At 54.5% G+C, this 16,849-nt stretch overlaps 4 protein-coding genes across 4 annotated transcripts; 3 read left to right on the top strand and 1 right to left on the bottom strand.

The window, feature by feature from the left end:
* Nucleotides 1-2,550: 2,550 nt before the first annotated feature.
* On the top strand, nt 2,551-4,881 carry B0H64DRAFT_451833 (uncharacterized protein; the record flags this gene model as incomplete). The annotated part of the gene is made up of 7 exons (XM_062807183.1): nt 2,551-2,574; nt 2,619-3,353; nt 3,408-3,452; nt 3,502-3,600; nt 3,660-3,838; nt 4,190-4,568; nt 4,627-4,881. 7 exons carry the CDS (start codon nt 2,551-2,553, stop codon nt 4,879-4,881), a joined length of 1,716 nt encoding a protein of 571 aa, XP_062654100.1.
* Nucleotides 4,882-5,693: 812 nt separating this feature from the next.
* B0H64DRAFT_446900 (mating-type protein MAT alpha 1-domain-containing protein) lies at nt 5,694-6,647 on the top strand (the record flags this gene model as incomplete). Its single annotated transcript, XM_062806956.1, has 2 exons — nt 5,694-5,844; nt 5,893-6,647. 2 exons carry the CDS (start codon nt 5,694-5,696, stop codon nt 6,645-6,647), a joined length of 906 nt encoding a protein of 301 aa, XP_062654099.1.
* A 789-nt stretch (nt 6,648-7,436) lies between these two features.
* Nucleotides 7,437-9,186, bottom strand: B0H64DRAFT_378395 (uncharacterized protein; the record flags this gene model as incomplete). Its single annotated transcript, XM_062802581.1, has 7 exons — nt 7,437-7,474; nt 7,511-7,674; nt 7,718-8,195; nt 8,243-8,401; nt 8,493-8,802; nt 8,884-9,003; nt 9,034-9,186. 7 exons carry the CDS (start codon nt 9,184-9,186, stop codon nt 7,437-7,439), a joined length of 1,422 nt encoding a protein of 473 aa, XP_062654098.1.
* A 1,208-nt stretch (nt 9,187-10,394) lies between these two features.
* B0H64DRAFT_411613 (uncharacterized protein) lies at nt 10,395-13,024 on the top strand. Its single transcript, XM_062804863.1, has one exon. The coding sequence runs from the start codon at nt 10,454-10,456 to the stop codon at nt 12,872-12,874; it is 2,421 nt and encodes an 806-aa protein (XP_062654097.1). The 5' UTR covers nt 10,395-10,453; the 3' UTR covers nt 12,875-13,024.
* Nucleotides 13,025-16,849: the final 3,825 nt, after the last annotated feature.

Raw genomic sequence — 16,849 nt, 5'->3', positions numbered from 1 at the left:
TTGAAGGTCCAGAAGAAAGAGGACAGCAGCGTGACGGCGAAGATCCAGGGCAAGCAAATGAATCCGTCTTCTGCGCATTCCGGCGAGCCCCACGGGAACCCACGGTGGTCCGTTCACGGAGGTGAAGGATCAGCCAACGGGGTCGGTCCGGGGGGACAGATGAGGCTGGAACTCGGCCGTTATGCAACACACGTCGATGTGGCGTTGGGCCTCACAAGGCACTGGACTCTGAACAAGCTCCAGTCGATGGCAGTGTTACTACCAGCGGCATTCCTCGACGAGCGCGGCACGCGACTGCAGGAAGAGGGGGGTCGGCAGCACTTCCAGTACGTCGGCGGTGAAGGCGGCACAGGCAAGTCCCGCGCCATACACGCCATCAAGGACATGTTCCGGCTGAAAAGTGGCCTCCACACGCTGCTCCTAACGGGCGCCAGCGGCAACGCGGCTGCGCTGATCGGCGGAGTGACGCTACACTCGGCGGCAAACATTGCGTTCGAGGGCAGGGCAGCGACAGCAAAGAACGTCTCGGAAGAAGAGAAGCTGCGGTGGAAAAACATGATCATGCTGGTTATCGACGAGATCAGCCAGGTGGGCGGTCTCACGCTCGCGGCGGTGGACAGCCGCCTGAAGCAGTACAGGGATGATCAGCATCGACCGTTTGGCGGGATCCCAATGGTCATGTTCTTTGGTGACTTTTTCCAGTTCGACCCCGTCCTGCAGACCAGCCTCCTCTTGCCAACGCCTAGGGACCGCGGCGGACAGAGACCGGACAGCTCGGCAAAGCACCTAGCAGCGCATAAGCTGTTCCTCCAGTTCACGAACGTCGTCATCCTCCGCGAACAGGTCCGCGCGGCCGGTTGTCCAAGGCTGCGGGGCTTCCTCCGGCGCCTGCGCAGTGGCGAACAGACCGAGCAGGACTTCCACCGGCTGAGCCAACGCCTCTATACACCGTCGTGCAAGTCCTCCTTCGTAGATGGCCTGAGAGCCATCACGCCCCTCAACCAAGACCGGTGGGACCTCAACATGGCCGCCGTTGTTCAATGGGCCCGTGCTCACAGCAAGCACATCTCCATCTTCGTGGCCAAGCATGACACCGAGTCGGGGAAGCGATTGAGCGCGGAAGAGCTGTGCCGCGTGCTTCGCTACGGAGACGACTCGCAGCTTCCAACCCCAGGCCTATTCTTCTACACGCAAGGGATGCCAGTCGTGGTGACGCGGAACCAGTTCGTCGGGCTGAAGGTGGTCAACGGGGCGCCTTTCCGGGCGGTAGACATCTTCCCCGATCTCGCCGCTGGCACCATCGCCCTCGCCAGCGACGTGACTCTCCATCTCGGACCCCCGGTGGCCGTCCTCCTGGAGTCGGATGATAGCGCGGGCCTCGCCATCCCCGGGCTCCCCAACGGCACCATTTTGATCAAGAGCAAGACGGTCGCCATCCCGAGCCAAATGCGGGGCAAGGGAGCCAGATGGAGGGGCAAGCCGGGCTTTCGGTGGGTTACCCACAGAACTGGGCCTCTCTGCACGCCGGCCTTCGCCATGACGGATCAGAAGAGCCAGGGAAAGCAGTTCTCGGACGTCCTCGTCAACCTCAAAGGCGTCCACTCGAGCGGTACGGCGACTCGACCGAGCTTCATGAGCTTGTACGTGCAGCTGTCGAGAGCGCAGAGCTGGGACGGGCTGCATCTGTTTCGGAAACCGGCGCGCAGTGACTTCATCGAGCCGAAGAACGTGCTCGACAAAGACATGAGGGACGCCATCCTCAAGCTGGAACGACGGGGCGAGGAGACCAGACGGCGCTTCGAAACAGACCATAGGCACGAGTCGTGGTTTCCGGAATGGGAGGCCATGCCTGGATCTAGGCAGGGTACTGAAACCGATGACGTAGAGGACGCGGCGCTCTGGCGAGACCCTGGGATTTCCGAGCTCGGATCGTAGCACGCCTCTCTGCCGTAGCTCTGTTCTGGTAGCGACTTTCTAGCGGAATAAGCTACTTCCAATTGATATTTTTATTTTCCTTCTCACCTTGTTGGCCTGCAATCTGCATCCTTTCGTGGTTGTCGGTGAAGCTACCGAGGGGTGCGCCATCTCATTGGTCCTTATAAACCGGGGCCAGCCCCACAGTTGAATTTCAGGGAGACCGGCCTAACAGACCGTCCGTGCACCACCACTGCCAAGCCCAACTTCGAGACGCTCATCGTCAGAGACAACTTCCTCCACGCAAAACAAGATGGCTCCTTCCACAATCATTAGGATAATGGCAGTAAAAACTTCACAGTATACGGGGGAAAACGGCACGGATTTTTTTATGGGGTTTTTTATGGGGATTTGGTCCGTGCTTGAGCAAGCCATCTTTATGGTCATGGTTTTTCTCGGAAAAGGAACCTTTCGGAACATAAATGTTCCTCCAGGCATAAATGTTCCTCCAGGCAAAGTAAATCGGTTAGCTCTAGGGTACCACCGGGACGAGCTCCCTCGAAGCTTTGAATTCCCTCGGTGCTACCCTCACTTTTATTTCTCATCAACCGATCTTTCCAATCCCGCGGTGTACAAATGGATCGCCACGCACTTGGTCAAGTGAGTGTTTAATTGGGTAGACTTTAAGGACTTTGCTGACACAGTCAACTTCTCATTCTCAGGTTGTTCTGCGTTTACAAGCTCAATACATTCGCTCCGCTATTGCAACGGAAATTGAGACGTTTGAGAACTCCTTCGATGACATCTTGCAAACGGCCAGCCTATTTTTGGTAACCACCGAAAGGGTCGCACAATCTCCTTCGCTGGTGATCGTCGATCAGCCTGCTGTGGTCAAGACCGTTTGTCACTTTCTCGCGGCGTCAAACGCCATACTCGAGTTTCTCAATTTTCAACAGAGAAGGACTCGACTTGCTTCGGGAGGGGACGAATCTCTGGAAAAACAAGTTAAGGAATCCCAAGCGCTAGTGAAGGAGCTTCTCGCCACTCTTCTGCTTTACAAGACAGCCGAAACCTACCCGGGCAGGGACTGTGGCCTCATCTACAACGAGGACGTCAAGGTTTATGGCGACTTTCTTCTCCACAAGTACGGCCATGTTGAGCAGAGCGACGTCCCCGACCCAGCGGACGATAATGAGGAGACGGAGAGGTTGATTCAGTACTGGCACACAGAGAGCTTGGTTCATCCGTTGAGGCATGTTCCAGGCAACCCATGGCACAAGTTCTTTGGAAACCTCCAGCCAGGCCCGATAGTGAGACCAGAGTTGTTCAGGGAGCGCAAGCCGCAACCGTACTTCAGGCTCATGTTTCCGACTACCATTACCTGGGTACAACCCGAGATCCGCCGCGATTATGATAATTATCGCGAAATGTTTGAGAGAGTGAGTTACTAATAATGGAAGAAAGCTATTCAGTATACTGACATCATCCAACAGTTTCTCCGATTCCCTGGACCACGTCTCCCGGAGGCCATCAGAGCCGTGGGTACATTCTATCTTAGCGGAAAGGCAAGTACTGACACGAAAACAGGCCAGGACTAGAAGAGTCCAGTGCCGCTTGTCCCATTATTTCAGGGGCTGGAAGAGAACCGAGGAGGCAGCGATCTTGTGTCTGGAGGATATGAGTGAGGTACGTCACATCTTTGGGCATCCACGGGCTTGAGTGTGAAGCTGATTGTGATCAACCAGATTCCTTGCCCGGAATATGACCTCTTGGGTCTCTCAAGACTCGAGGCGTTGAATGCTGAGATCAATGCCCCAGACTTGGCAGGGATTGCTTTGTTGGGAGAGGATATCCCCGATGTCCCCATTTTCCTAGAAGCGGAGGGCCGCAAATACTGTCTCGAGTTCGACGGCGAGCGGGATTGGTAGGCTTTAGAGCCTCTGCGTTTCGTTTGAGATCGAGTACAGAAAAACCCTTCGGGGTTTTGGGGCAGTTATGACGGAGTTATGACGGTCCATTTAACTCCGCAGCGACTTTCGGGTGCTGCAGGATGAAATTCAGTTTCGGAAATCGGTCCAGTGCAAACTGATTTCCAGCCCGCAGCGCCTCTCTCCATCTGTCGCTCTTATAATGACAATCTGTTGGGAATTATGTCATCCGTCGAACCGGACCAAAGCGCAAGATCCCTGCAGGGCTGATACAACCTTAACCCCCTTTGACGAAACCTACCTGAGCTCCGGCGTGAGAAACTCCCAGGCTTTGCTGTGTAATACAGTGTGGTAGAACCTATTGGCTCCCGTGAAAAATCCGACATGGGCCCAAGAGAACCACACGACGCCATTTGGTCTCAAGTAAACCACTTCCAATCTTTCCGTGAACGAGGGACACGGTGGGGCCCCGCCGCCTCGCAGTCCCACTTCGCCAAGTTTGAGCGTTTCACGCCCAACGATGCGGCATCTTTTGACGACTCGTTCGCCTGCGTCGCCTCATCCCAGCGGTGGGTTCCCGGTTCCTCGGAATACACCCGACAGCGCACCATCGCGATAAGGGAGAAACTGGAACTCCACTACTTCTCGCTGCCGCAACAACTAGACGACGTCAACGAAGAAGAGCTCGGCGGAGAAGAGAAAACGCTCCAGGTTACCAAGCCCTATGTCACGAGGTCGGCATCGAACCGAGCGATTCGGCCACCGAGTGCAAGAAAACTTGAAGAATACGCTCGTCAACATTGTCGACCTCATAGATGCGCGGCGGACGGGCAAACGTGCCGAAGCGTGGGGCACTTTTGAGGAGTTCCGCACCTATACGCTCCGAGACAAAACGAGGATTGATCTCCACAAGACGAAGAGGTTCTCAGGGTACCTTGCTTCGTTGTTACAGCGTCTGTCAGCCCTCTACGCAAAAAAACGCAATGGCTCTAGGGGATCAAGGGTGGCGTCGGGCCGCATCACCAAATATCGGGCTTAAATGTAAAATTTATATCTGCTAGATTGCGGACTATATCATTAGCATTACGTTCAACACCAAACGCTGCTCTATCCGAATCCTAGGTACGGTTGCCGTAATATCCTGTTGTAATATACTTTCTATTTGCTGGAACAGAGCCTGTCGCTTGGTTAGGTAGTTACATAATTGTCCGCAAGGCCGCCCATCCCAAGTTACCATGCTTGCACTGCAATGCTCAGTGGCAAGACGAGTACTAGGAAGAAAAGCACCATCGGAGCCAAGGCGTTGGTCACATATGAAGGAAGTGCAAGCAACGATCAAACACGCAATGCCAACAGGAAGACTGGGATAGAACGTGGAGGAGATAATGGAGCAATCGCGGTGGAAGGACTCGACTAACAACACCACGCAGCCTCAACCAGCAGGTCCCGCTTTAGCTGCTGAAGTTAGGACGCTGAACACTTGGAGAACGCCTCCAAGCTGATCTGCTAAGACTCATAGCAAGGCCCCACATGCGGGGTCCTACACTTCCAGACTGCCTTTGTTCTGCCGCCTACAGATATCATTGTCACCCTTCTCGCGCTAGATCAGCGTGCTGAAGATATACCCGCCACACCAATTTTAATACCGAGGGAGAAATGGACAAAGGGACTGACTTAAAGCCTATATCGTCTTGGGTAAGCGAACCGGCTTGATCTTTAGCCTCCAACCAAACGTTGGTGCTTTTTCTCCTTGCATTCCTCTGGGACTAAAGTTTCGCTAAGCTTCAACCATTCAAAAACAATCGACTTTTCGACCCTCAACACCACAACACACTGCACCATTGACCAGCAATGGCGGACATCAACCAGATCATCCAAACCTTCAAAGGCCTTACTGAAGGAGATCGCGAGACGACCATGAAAGCACTCTCAACTATGATGCGCACCGAAAACCAGCGGCAACCCGCCAAGAAGAAGGTCAACGGGTTTATGGGTTATCGTGGTAAGTCCGGTAAATTACGATTTCGTGGCTCATTCTAACGTTCCTTAGCATACTACTCGTGGCTCTTCTCCCAGCTCACGCAGAAAGAGAAGTCGCCTATCATGACGATACTTTGGAAAGAGGACCCGTTCCACAAGGAGTGGGATTTTATGTGTGCCGTGTATTCGGCGATCCGAGAGTTTCTGTCGGGCGAGAACGTTACGCTGCAGAACTGGATTCAGTTTGCCATCAAGCACATGGGGATTGTTGTCCGCGAGAGCTACCTGGTGGCCCTAGGTTGGAAACTAATCCAGCACGACGACGGCACACACAAGCTCGAGCGCACTGCAGTTCGAGGGATCCAGAGCTGTCACCAGCCGATGAACGGACTTGGCCTGTTTATAAACTGCCTTAACGGCGGCCTGCCAGTTACCAACCGGCTTCCGATCATTGCAAAACTCACCGCTTTGAGCAACGATGTTATCTGCGTCAACACACAGACGGGGCCAGTGGTGAATCCCCACAACACCATGGAGGGATTCTACCAGTTTGCGAAGTATAACCCACATATGGCCATGTCGGCGCTGTTTCAGGTCACCACGACCCACCCTCTCATCACCCAGGGTGTCACTGTTCACCAGCTTCCTGACCTTGCGGCAACCGACCCGTTCTTCGCGGTTCAGAACGAGGATCCTGAGCTCGATGCGATGTTGGATAAGATCCCCCAGGGCGAATGCAATGGGAGCCTCGGCAACCAGACCAATCCTGGCAACCAGTTCTACACGATTGACATGGGGAATGGTGCGCATATTGCTGATCCATGAACAACAACTAGGGGGCGGGTCGTGTGGACAACGCCACAAACCATGAGAAAGCCTTTGACAAGGAGGGCACACCATATCATTGGCTAATACTACAGTAGCTTACGAACCCTGTAATTTCAGTCTGCATGGCTTGCTAGCTTGCGGAATGTCTCTGGGCTCGCCGTTTGTCTGTCGCCACCATTTCCGAGATCAGGTCTTCCCATTGTCACAGCGCTTGCTCGCGGAGAGGGGAGAGCACAAGGAGGACAAGAAGGACAAAGACGAAGGGGTGGAGGCGAAAGACGGACCTCTCAATGCTCTGATCGGCCCGACGCTCGCCTTTCGTTCCGCTCTCCGCATTTGCCCGCACCCTCTATCCATAGACTTATCTAGATCCCCCGTCCACAAGCACGTAATAAAGCCCAGTCCGCCCAGCCCCCAATCCGCACATATCGTGCTACAAGGGAGGGTCACGAATCTAGCGATGGCGGTGTCTAGGATGCCCTTTTTCAGGAAGCCCGGGTGACAGGGTCCCCACCCCACGAGCGCTAAAACCATACGCCACTGATCCGCTGCGTGGAGCTAATCTTTGATCAGCCGCAGGACGATGGGCATCTGTTGATGGATCCTCGCGAACGGTCTCGGGAAGAAAAAGGCAAACCCGGTCCCGGGCCTGGGATCCGAGACCTCTGCTAGGTGACCATACAATCGCCATGCGAGGCCTCTGGTCAATGACGATGTGGGATCCCACACTTCAAACCGCCTTTGTTCTACCGCCCACCATTTTCGTCCGGACCGGAGGGCTAACCTCTAGCCCACATCTTTCAGTTCAACAGCAACCATCATGACTACATTTAGTGTGCTTCTCCTGTGTGTGTGTGCACTGGGGTGGTTGAAAAGCAACGAGAACTTCTCGGCTTCGGCGAAGTAGATTTCCTCAGGCACCGTGAGCTTGAACAAATGAACCGAGGAATGTCCGTTAGGAAGCGTGTGGTAGACCTGCTCGACGTGGCAGCCTTTAACCTCGATGTTCGGCGGCTCCTTACTCCTCAAGCGGGCAATCACAGCGCGGAGGGGAAGGTGTGTCCCACCTCGGGGTGCTACCGACAAGGGGCAAGAGACACAAATCCGATTTCAAGTTCAGGAAGACTTGGCGCGGGACGTTGGCCTTCACTGCGTGAATCTTGCCATCGATGAGCACGTAGGCGAGGACAATGCCGGGGCTGTCGGTAGCCCGGAGCTGTAGTACCTGCCAGGTATTCCTGAAGGTTATTTCGGCCTGGTTGCGGAACGTTTGCTGGATATTGCTCTGGAGGTTGCTGCGCCTGTCACCGAAGGGTGTCTCCGGCGCGCTCTTGCTTGCTTTTGCAGCTTCCACTTGAGCTTTGGGATTCCAAGAACGCTGGATAGTCTTCGCTGGGAGAAGGCATCTTCTTCGGCAGACTGGCAAAGGGATGTTGGCCCCCTGCAGGTCCAGGCGACTCGCGTTTCTGAGACCGTGGTGGCTGTTTTTTGGTGATGCGGAGATGGCGGAGCTGACGGTCTTGGGCTTAAAAAACGAGCCGATGTCTTCACGTCACCAAGTAAGTTAGGCGTAATCTCCTCAAGGGGACCACCTTTTGTTGTTGGCCCAAAAAGGTCCGTGAGCTTCTTCTGCTTCATCTTGTCGTTCTTGATGCTAATCTGGCGTTGTAGCCAGTCTGGGTGCGGCACGCGCGGCACCGGGTTGCGCACCTTTTGCAGAGCAGCAGGAATGGTGATGAGCTTCTGGATGACTGAGCCCAACGTTCAGTGTAGTAGTCCCAGTCGAGCAGCGCCCTTGGGTCCGTGTCCACGGTTTCCTCATTGAGCCACTTCTTCAGATACAGCCGCTTCGTATCCTCCTCGGCGGAGAAGATGGCAACGGGACGGCACGCTCAGCGACTGGGGCGCTCTTAGGTCTCGCGCAAATGATGAACTTGCAGTTCAACCCCTTGTCCTTGACCATGCCCTCACCCAGGAAGTCCGCCAGACGTTTGGCGGTTGTGATGGACGTTGACTTTTGACTACCGTATTCCTCCAAGGTCTCGGTCATGCTGCGGTTCTCAGAAATGAGCTCCATGAGCTTGGAATGTGGCCGGCAACATGCACCAGATACCGTCCGTGTCAAGCTCGAGGGGACGACCCAGACGCTCAACTAGCGATCTGGCAAGCTGAATGATGGTGGCTACTGCCAAGCAGGTCACGCCCGCCATGTCCATAGAGTACCAACGCGAACCTTTCCGCATGACGTAGCCAAGAAGCAGTTGAGAATGACCTTGTGTGCCAGTTGCAGGGAGTCGAACCAAATGATCATCTTCTTGGCACCGTCAACCTCGGTGGACGATGCACCTGAGTTCTATAGTGCCCCTGTTTTGCCTTTCTACACCTTCGCTTTGCCCTTGTAGTTGTATCGCCGGTCGCGGAAATCACGGACGGTGTTGATGTAAAGGGGGTTTTCTCGCTGGCAGATGATCGCTTCTCGTACGATGGTGGTCGAGTCACGGATCTTGTGGTAGATCTTTTGTGAGTACAGCTGCATCCTCTTTTTGGTGAGCGTGGTTTGCTCATCCAAACTGAGGTCCTGCCATGAGTGTAATGGGCTGTTGGCAAATTTGCCCGGAAATTTCTCGTTTTCCAAGGCTGTTATACTCGTCCCGCTTCGCTGGCAAATACTCGCCTCTCTATGCCCAATCTCTGGGATCGGGGTACCTCTCGAGTATAATACGGCTGTATTCCACCTGTTTTTTCTTTGACTGGCTGAAACGGTACTGCTTCTCGCAAGTAATGTACCGCCGGAAGTTCAATTCGCGAAGCGCGCGGCGAACGATTCGACCAGAGACTTCAATGTTGAGGCTAGTGTGTCACAGAAATGGTCGCGTGCAGACGACCCGGCGGGGCACGCTGGCAGTGCCCCGAGCCAATCAGCAGGAAGGGGCCTCCCCCAATGAGAATGGGATCGTGAACGAAAGTTCGCGATCTGGGAATGACCTAGGAACGGATCATTGGATCGAGGAGCGATCTAATGAGCCCAGGACGGATCGAGGGATCATGAGAATATTTTTCGATCCAGGTACGGAGATACTTGATATTTAGATAGTATATAGTCACTCGTTCTGGAGAGCTCTGGGAGTTATCCAGTTAGCAATCACAACTACAGTTCGCTACAAGGTCGAGAGCCTACTGTTGAGATGGCCATCGAAACCCCCTTGATCAATGTAGCGTTCAATTTGTGTGAGGGCTTCGTGATCCAGTTTCCGTTTCCGTCTACGCGTTTTAAGATAGTTTGAATGAAACGTTCGAGGCTCAAGTATTGAATGGCCGAATTCGCGGATTATTTGGTGGCCTTGCGTGTGGCTGACTTTGTGATACTGGAAAACGTGTTCCTTAGTGATAAGTCGACTGGTTCCTAGTAAACCGTTGTGACGAAGAAAATCGACAGTGCCAGCAACCCTGGACTTCTTTGGTGTTGAATGGTGCACAATGCCTATATTGATAATTGTTTTAGAGTAGAAATTGGGAAGGAAAATACTGTTGTGGAAGGACAGGAGCTTAAAAGTGTACAGATGACGTCGTTGGCTTCTGGATAAAATACCTGGTTTGGTGTACTAATTTCTTTTTGGCCAGAGGGTGGGTGGAATCCAATGACGTTTGGTCGCGCGGGGGAGCAGTGTGATACACAGTAGTGCTGTACTGTGTTGCACTGTATTGACTGGGACCTAACCACAACAACTTACCCCCCGCCTCCCTCAGAATGGTGCACAACCCAACCACAACAACTTACCCCCCGCCTCCCCAACTGCTTCGCAATGTTTCCGACCGACCCCGATATACCTGCGAATCCCGCATTACAAAAGCTCCCCCCAGTGGCAACTAATCCCAGCGCCAAAGCACCCTCGGACCGTATCCAAACCAATCTGACAACCCGGGAGCGCACCCCGGTGGCTCAGTCGGCAAGCCAGGACGACAATCCAATACGGCCGCCCCCGACGCCCGGTCGAAACGAACAAGACACCCATACCCTAGAGGCCGTGTTGCCGCGTTCTGAAACAGAGCCCACCACGTCTGCCGACGATGGCGCGCTCCGGCGAGCCAGGCCGACCAAGCTCAGCGGCATCCGTGACTCTGTGAGATGGCTGGACGACAAGATCGACCTACGTACCACTGACACCGACTCCACAATTCGCGCTCTCAATCAGACAACTCTGTCAACACTGTCTACTATCGATGAGCTGAAATATACGTTGTCGACAGGCCTGCAAAAGTTGTCCCAAGACATCGCCAGTGTTAACAACCGCATCTCCGCGATCGACATGAGAAGCGCGGAACACCATGCGCAGCTCCAAACACGTGTCGGCGACGGTACGAGGCAAATCCAAGAACATCTGATGCGAAACAACATAAATAGAATCAGCCAGATTGATGCCGTTCGCCAATGCATTAAGAATATCGGCCACGACTTACACAACGATCGCGGTCACCGTCATCTGGATTCTAAACAGGAACAACAAGACGAGGTGACAACCCGCCTACGCAATGTTCGCGGTAATCTCCATGCCCAAAACACCTCCTCAATTCCGGAAGAAGGTGTGCGAATTGGCTCTAGGAATGGTTTCAACCAGCGCGCTCCGCCCCCCGAAGACCGCGCGGGCGGTGCAAGTGGCGGCCCTGACCCATCAGACGATGACGACGACGATGGCGATCGACCTTGCCACCGTAACTCACCCGGTACCTACGAGATCAAGCCTGGCGACATCGGCCGGTTTGATCCAACCTTCGAAGATGCCCATGGTGTTGGCGTCGTCAATGACGGTAGCAATACCATCTTCACCGACGTCTACTGTTTTATTGAGCGTATCAACACCTTCCTGGAAGACCCGGAGACCAGCGTCTCGGCTGAGCGACAGATCACGTCACACTTTCAATCACTACTGAGTGGCCCAGCGATCCTTTGGTGGACCAACGAGGTTGCGGCATCGCACCGCATGGAGTTGCGCCGCATGGGATTGCGTACTATGTTGAATTTTCTCAAGTTACGGTTCAACCCGGATTCCATGACGGCCACTCGCCGGTTTAACGGGACCTTCCTGGCGTCGAAGGATGTCGACGAAGATGACCAGGCAATGTCGAAATTTGTGCAGAAGAAGCTTCGCTGGGCCCGCTCGATGGGCATCATCGACGGCAGCATAGAGCCCAAGATGCGTCAGTATCTACCGCCTCTCAAGCGATTTCCTACTCTAAGCGAGGATATGCAAGGAATCGAGAAGTCTCGATCGATCTTGCTCGCCGCTACTCACCACCAACATCAAGGGCTGCGTAAGAAGCCTTACGAAGATAAGCGGTCTTACACGGTTGACAAGACATCTCATAAGTTCCCAAGTTCTTTCTCTAGCAACAGGTCCCACGATCGTTACTATGACCGGCATAGCGACTGGCATCGCGACCGCACTGACAAGTACGATAGCCATGACCGTAAGCAGTATAGAAAACATAGCGACTGTCAAGAGGGTAACCGACGCAGGGATGACGGCGACCGAGACCGTGACCGGGATCGCAAGCTTGATGATCGAGATCGGCATCGCGATCGTGACCGTTATAAGCTCCGCGAGGACGCTAACAATGTCGATTTTCGTTGCCCGATACACCCGGCGATTGCTTCGGCCGAAGAAGCCACCCCTGAAGACGACTCGGCGGTTCAAGCGAACAGCGTAGCGGTTAGCATTGCCACCATAGCCAGCGACATCCCTACGTCTGGGTACAAAGTCAAGGACGCACCTGCAGGACGTACGACTCAACCCGATGGCAGCGCTCTCGGCGGCTACACCCACCTGCGCATCGCAGCTCGCATCCAACCTGAGGGACCGAATATAGAAATCTGTTTGGATCCGGTCGCTAGTCACTCTCTCATCGGTCGGTCTTTTCTCGAGCAGCTCAACTACCGTATTGAACACCGCAAGGGCAAGATGAAAGGAGTCGGTGAGGGAAAGCGCAACTTAAGCTACTGGGCGACATTCGACATTTATCTTCCCGGAGTCGAGAACGGTGGACCCACTTTAAATAAGTTCACACATTCGGCATGGGTCGCTGAATCGTTGGGACCCAATCTCCTGTTGGGCAACGGATTTCTGGACGCCTACGGCGCGAAGATCGACTACGAGACTAAGTTGGCTCACTTACAGTTGTTTGACTTCGTCCTCCCTTTCTCTATTTACGCGCATTTAACGCCCTGAACGAAATCCTGTTGCCGGACTAGAAAGCAATGGTCCCAGTTCTAAACGTTGCGCTGTTGTAACCAACACTTTGGGAGGATTAGTATAGAGGAGAGTAGTATAAAGAGAAAACGATGACAAAACCACGTTAATACACAGCAAAAACCTATCCGGGTGTCACAGGACCAGGGTATGTCTGAGAAGATGACTGCGTTGCTCTATGAAGAAGGGAAGAAAACTATGGGGATGCAGAACCTGAAGATGGGTACATCGGCCAGGCACGTGACTAGGCACGTGACCCGGGGACCAACGGTCCAGTGCCGTGACAGTACGCGGTCGCAGCCTTTCAGGCATTCCTCGGGCTCCCATGTTGGTTCATCATGGTATTTCCACTTGATCTGGTAGGTCAGACCATGCTCCTGGATATCTTCATCGTGAACGTCTAGGATGCGCTCGAACTGCCATCTGTCCTCGATGTTGCCGTCGTCATCTCGTTGAGCGATACGGCCAGTGATGTTGCGGCGCTCCGCGGCGTTGAGCTCGGCTTGGCCAGGGATCTCTTCAGGTTGCCAGAGGCGGACTTTTGAGGTGTGGAAGCTCTTGTTAACGCGGATGTGGTCGGGCAGGTCAATGACAACGGCGCCCTTGTAGACGGCCAGCACAGGGAACGGTCCGTCCCAGTTGTCATCCCACTTCCTTTTAGGCCTGTTGGTCTTCATATTCTCCAAGCTCACCATGACCATGTCGTTGACCGTAAACGTCCCGCCCTCGTCTCGTTTCCTGTTGGCATTATCCTCGTATCGTTGCTGCGAAATCTTGGCCAGAGCTTTAAGTTGAGTAAGGATGCGTTCGAACCGTCCAGCGATGGCATCCGCACGGAGAAATTCCTTCTTGGCGTGGGCTGGAAGTGCAGATGGCACGGGCCCCAGGGGTTCAATGCCGAGGCGCGGGTTGAATCCATAATTCGCGAAAAAAGGTGAGATTCCTGTAGTCTCGTTGACTTGGTTGTTGGCAGCGAATTCGGCAAGGGGGAGCCAGTCCACCCAGTCGTCTTGAGTAAAGCTGACATAACCGCGGAGGTACTTGTTCATAGCGGCGTTGATGATCTCCGTCTGGCCGTCCGTCTCGGGGTGGAAGGCTGAGCTTGGGCGAAGGGTGGTATTGAGGCGGTGGCTGAATCGGCGCCAGAATTCGGAGACAAAGGATGAACCGCGGTCAGAAATGATAGTCTCTGGGGCGCCATGCAGGCGGTAGACATGATGCAGGAAGACTTCAGCCAGCTCGTCTGTGTCGAGCGAAGTGACCGCAACCAAGTGCCGCATCTTTGTGAGCCTATCGACTACAGCGAAAATGTGTCGGTAAGTCCTGCCGTTGCGCTTGCATTCGGGCAAGTCGACCACGTGGTCTATGGAAATATCCGTCCATGGCCGGGCTGGGAGTTCTAAGGGCTTGAGGAAGCCGGGGGGCGCAGAACGGGGCGTTTTCGTTCGGAAACAGAGAGCGCAGTCGCGTACGAACGTGGCAGTAAACTGTGAGATCCCAGGCCACCAGTAGGTGCGATTCAGCAAATCCAAGGTCTTGACTCGGCCTGGGTGACCGGCTGGGCCGCTGCTGTGGGTGCGATGTACCACTTCAAGTCGCAGCTCGGGCGCGTCAGGGATGAACAGCCGATTTCGAAAATAGATTAGGCCGTCCACAATCGAGCATTCGGACTTGTCGCAGCGGAGGAGTTTTCGGATTGCCTTGGGCCAGCGGCGTGTGGTGCGATCTTTGTTGCGCTCGCCTCGCTCTCGCAGCGCGGCGAGCATCTGTTGCGCCAGTGAGTCTTCGGTGTAGCCCTGGCGGATCAGCTCGTCAATTGACTTCTGTTCCGGTTCGGGGTCCATGGTGGCGATGAACTCCAAGTCGCCTTCCTGGCGGGATGCGCCGAGTAGCTCTTCCAGGATGGATGGGTTGACCTTCCCGGGCGGGAGCATCACTTGTTCGCGGTGTTTCAAGCGCTCGTCGTCGGCGCCGGCGGGTTTCACGCCTGGGAGTCTGCTAAGCGCATCGGGGATCGTGGCCTTGGATCCAGGGCGGTAGGTGATGACGAAATTGAATTGAGACAAGAACTCGGCCCAACGGACTTGCCGCTGGTTCAACTGCTTGGTCGTCATAAAGGTCTGGAGGTTCTTGTGGTCCGTGACGATTTCGAAGGCTCCTCGGTTCCCTGCAGCTCTGGGCGCCACTCTTCAAGCGCCTTGACGATAGCCAAAAGTTCTTTGTCATAAATCTCGTAGTTGCATTCCGGGGCTGTGTGCTTGGACGAGAAAAAGGCGACGGGGCGGAGCTTGCCATCATCGTCTTTCTGATAAAGGACTCCGCCGGACGCCCAGTTTGAGGCGTCCGTCTCGACCACTGTCTTCTTAGTGTAGTCGTAGTAGGCGAGGACTGGTGCTGTGGAAAATGCTGTCTTGAGCTTCGCAAACGCTGCTGCTTGGTCTGGGCCCCAGGCCCAGGCGGCGCTTTTCTTCAAAAGGCGAGTCATCGGCTCTATTACCGAAGAGTATCCCTCAATGAAGCGTCGGTAAAAGTTTGCGAAGCCTAGAAATTGTTGGAGCTCCTTCACTGAGGTTGGGTCCCTCCAGACTTGGATTGCTTCAACTTTGTCAGGGTCCATCGTCATCCCGTTTGTCGAAATGATTAGGCCAAGGTATTTGGTCTTTGTCGTGTAGAATTCCGACTTGTTGATGTCGATCTGCAGGCCTGCAGTGCCTAGGCGTCGGATAACTTCATCGACATGGCGGGTGTGCTCGGCTCGAGTCTTGGAGAAAACGAGAACATCGTCCAGGTAAGCTGTGCAGTAGATGTCCAGGGCGTCGTGGAGCACGTGGTTGATGTAGTTCTGGAACGTAGCTGGTGCATTACAGAGGCCGAATGGTGTGACGAGCATTTCGAAAAGGCCGAAACGGGTGATGAAAGCTGTGAGCCATTCATGGCCCTCGGCTACACGGATGCGGTTGAAGGCAGCAATAACGTCGAGTTTCGTGTAGAACTTGGCACCACAGAGTGCGTCTAGGGTCTCGCGGATCAGTGGTAATGGGTACCTGTTCTTGATTGTCACCTCATTGAGGCCTCGGTAGTCGTGGCAAATGCGTACGCCGCCGCCGGGTTTGGCGGCCAGGAGGAGCGGGGCCGCTGCTGGGGAGGTTGACTCGCGAATAAAGCCCTTGTCAAGCATCTCATCAATCCATTTCTTGACGCAACGGAGCTCGGCTGGCGAAAATGGCCGGTTCTTGAAGTACGGGGCTTGCTTGCCAGGCATGATCTCAATCTTATGGTCCCAGGGTCGGTGGGGCGGGAGCGATTCGGAGTTCTTCGTAAGAAAGTGTTCGACATGGTGGCGGAACTCTGACGGGAGCTGTTTCAAAACATCTTCTCGTGTGATTGGTGCCTTGCTCTTTAGAAACTTTTGGACATCCTCGTCGACAATCTTGCGGCGGAGGAGTTCAGAGCTAGAGCCTAGGTTCTGTTCCAGAAAATCGTGAAAATATTCGGGCATCACTTTCCTCGCCTCATCTAGTGTGTAGTCTCCCTCGACGAGACGGCGATAGGCTGTCTCGGAAAGTCGTGGCAGCTCGATTGCGTCCATGGGGAGCTCGGAGAAGGCTTGCCGGTTCTCTTCCTGATCAAACACTCCGTTCAGTTCAGTCATATGAATCCTCATGACCTGGACGCCTTTCTGTCTACAGAACTGAGCGAAATTCAAGCCGCGGACGCAGCGGATGTCGTCAGTATTGGGGCGCTCCACTGGCTGCGTGTCTGGCTGGCTGACGCGACTCGGCCGGCTAGAGCGAGCGGGTGAGAGTCGGTGGCCGTGCACGAGGCGCGCAGGTAGGGGGTGTGAGGTTGGACGAGCTGATGGGAATGTTTCCATTGCTCTGCTCTCGGGGCCTGCTGATGGGGTAGCCGTCTTCAGGGCGCCCGGTCTGGCGAACGGCATCAAACGGTGGGTCG

The sequence above is a fragment of the Chaetomium fimeti genome, assembly GCF_033439085.1.
Source record: "Chaetomium fimeti strain CBS 168.71 chromosome Unknown B0H64scaffold_12, whole genome shotgun sequence".
In the NCBI taxonomy this organism is placed as follows: Eukaryota; Fungi; Ascomycota; class Sordariomycetes; order Sordariales; family Chaetomiaceae; genus Chaetomium; species Chaetomium fimeti.
This window is presented reverse-complemented; position numbering and strand designations above follow the sequence as displayed.

Bases quoted from the DNA above. Each gene is read 5' to 3' on its own strand.
- B0H64DRAFT_411613 (XM_062804863.1), top strand. From the start codon at position 10,454: ATGTTTCCGACCGACCCCGATATACCTGCGAATCCCGCATTACAAAAG.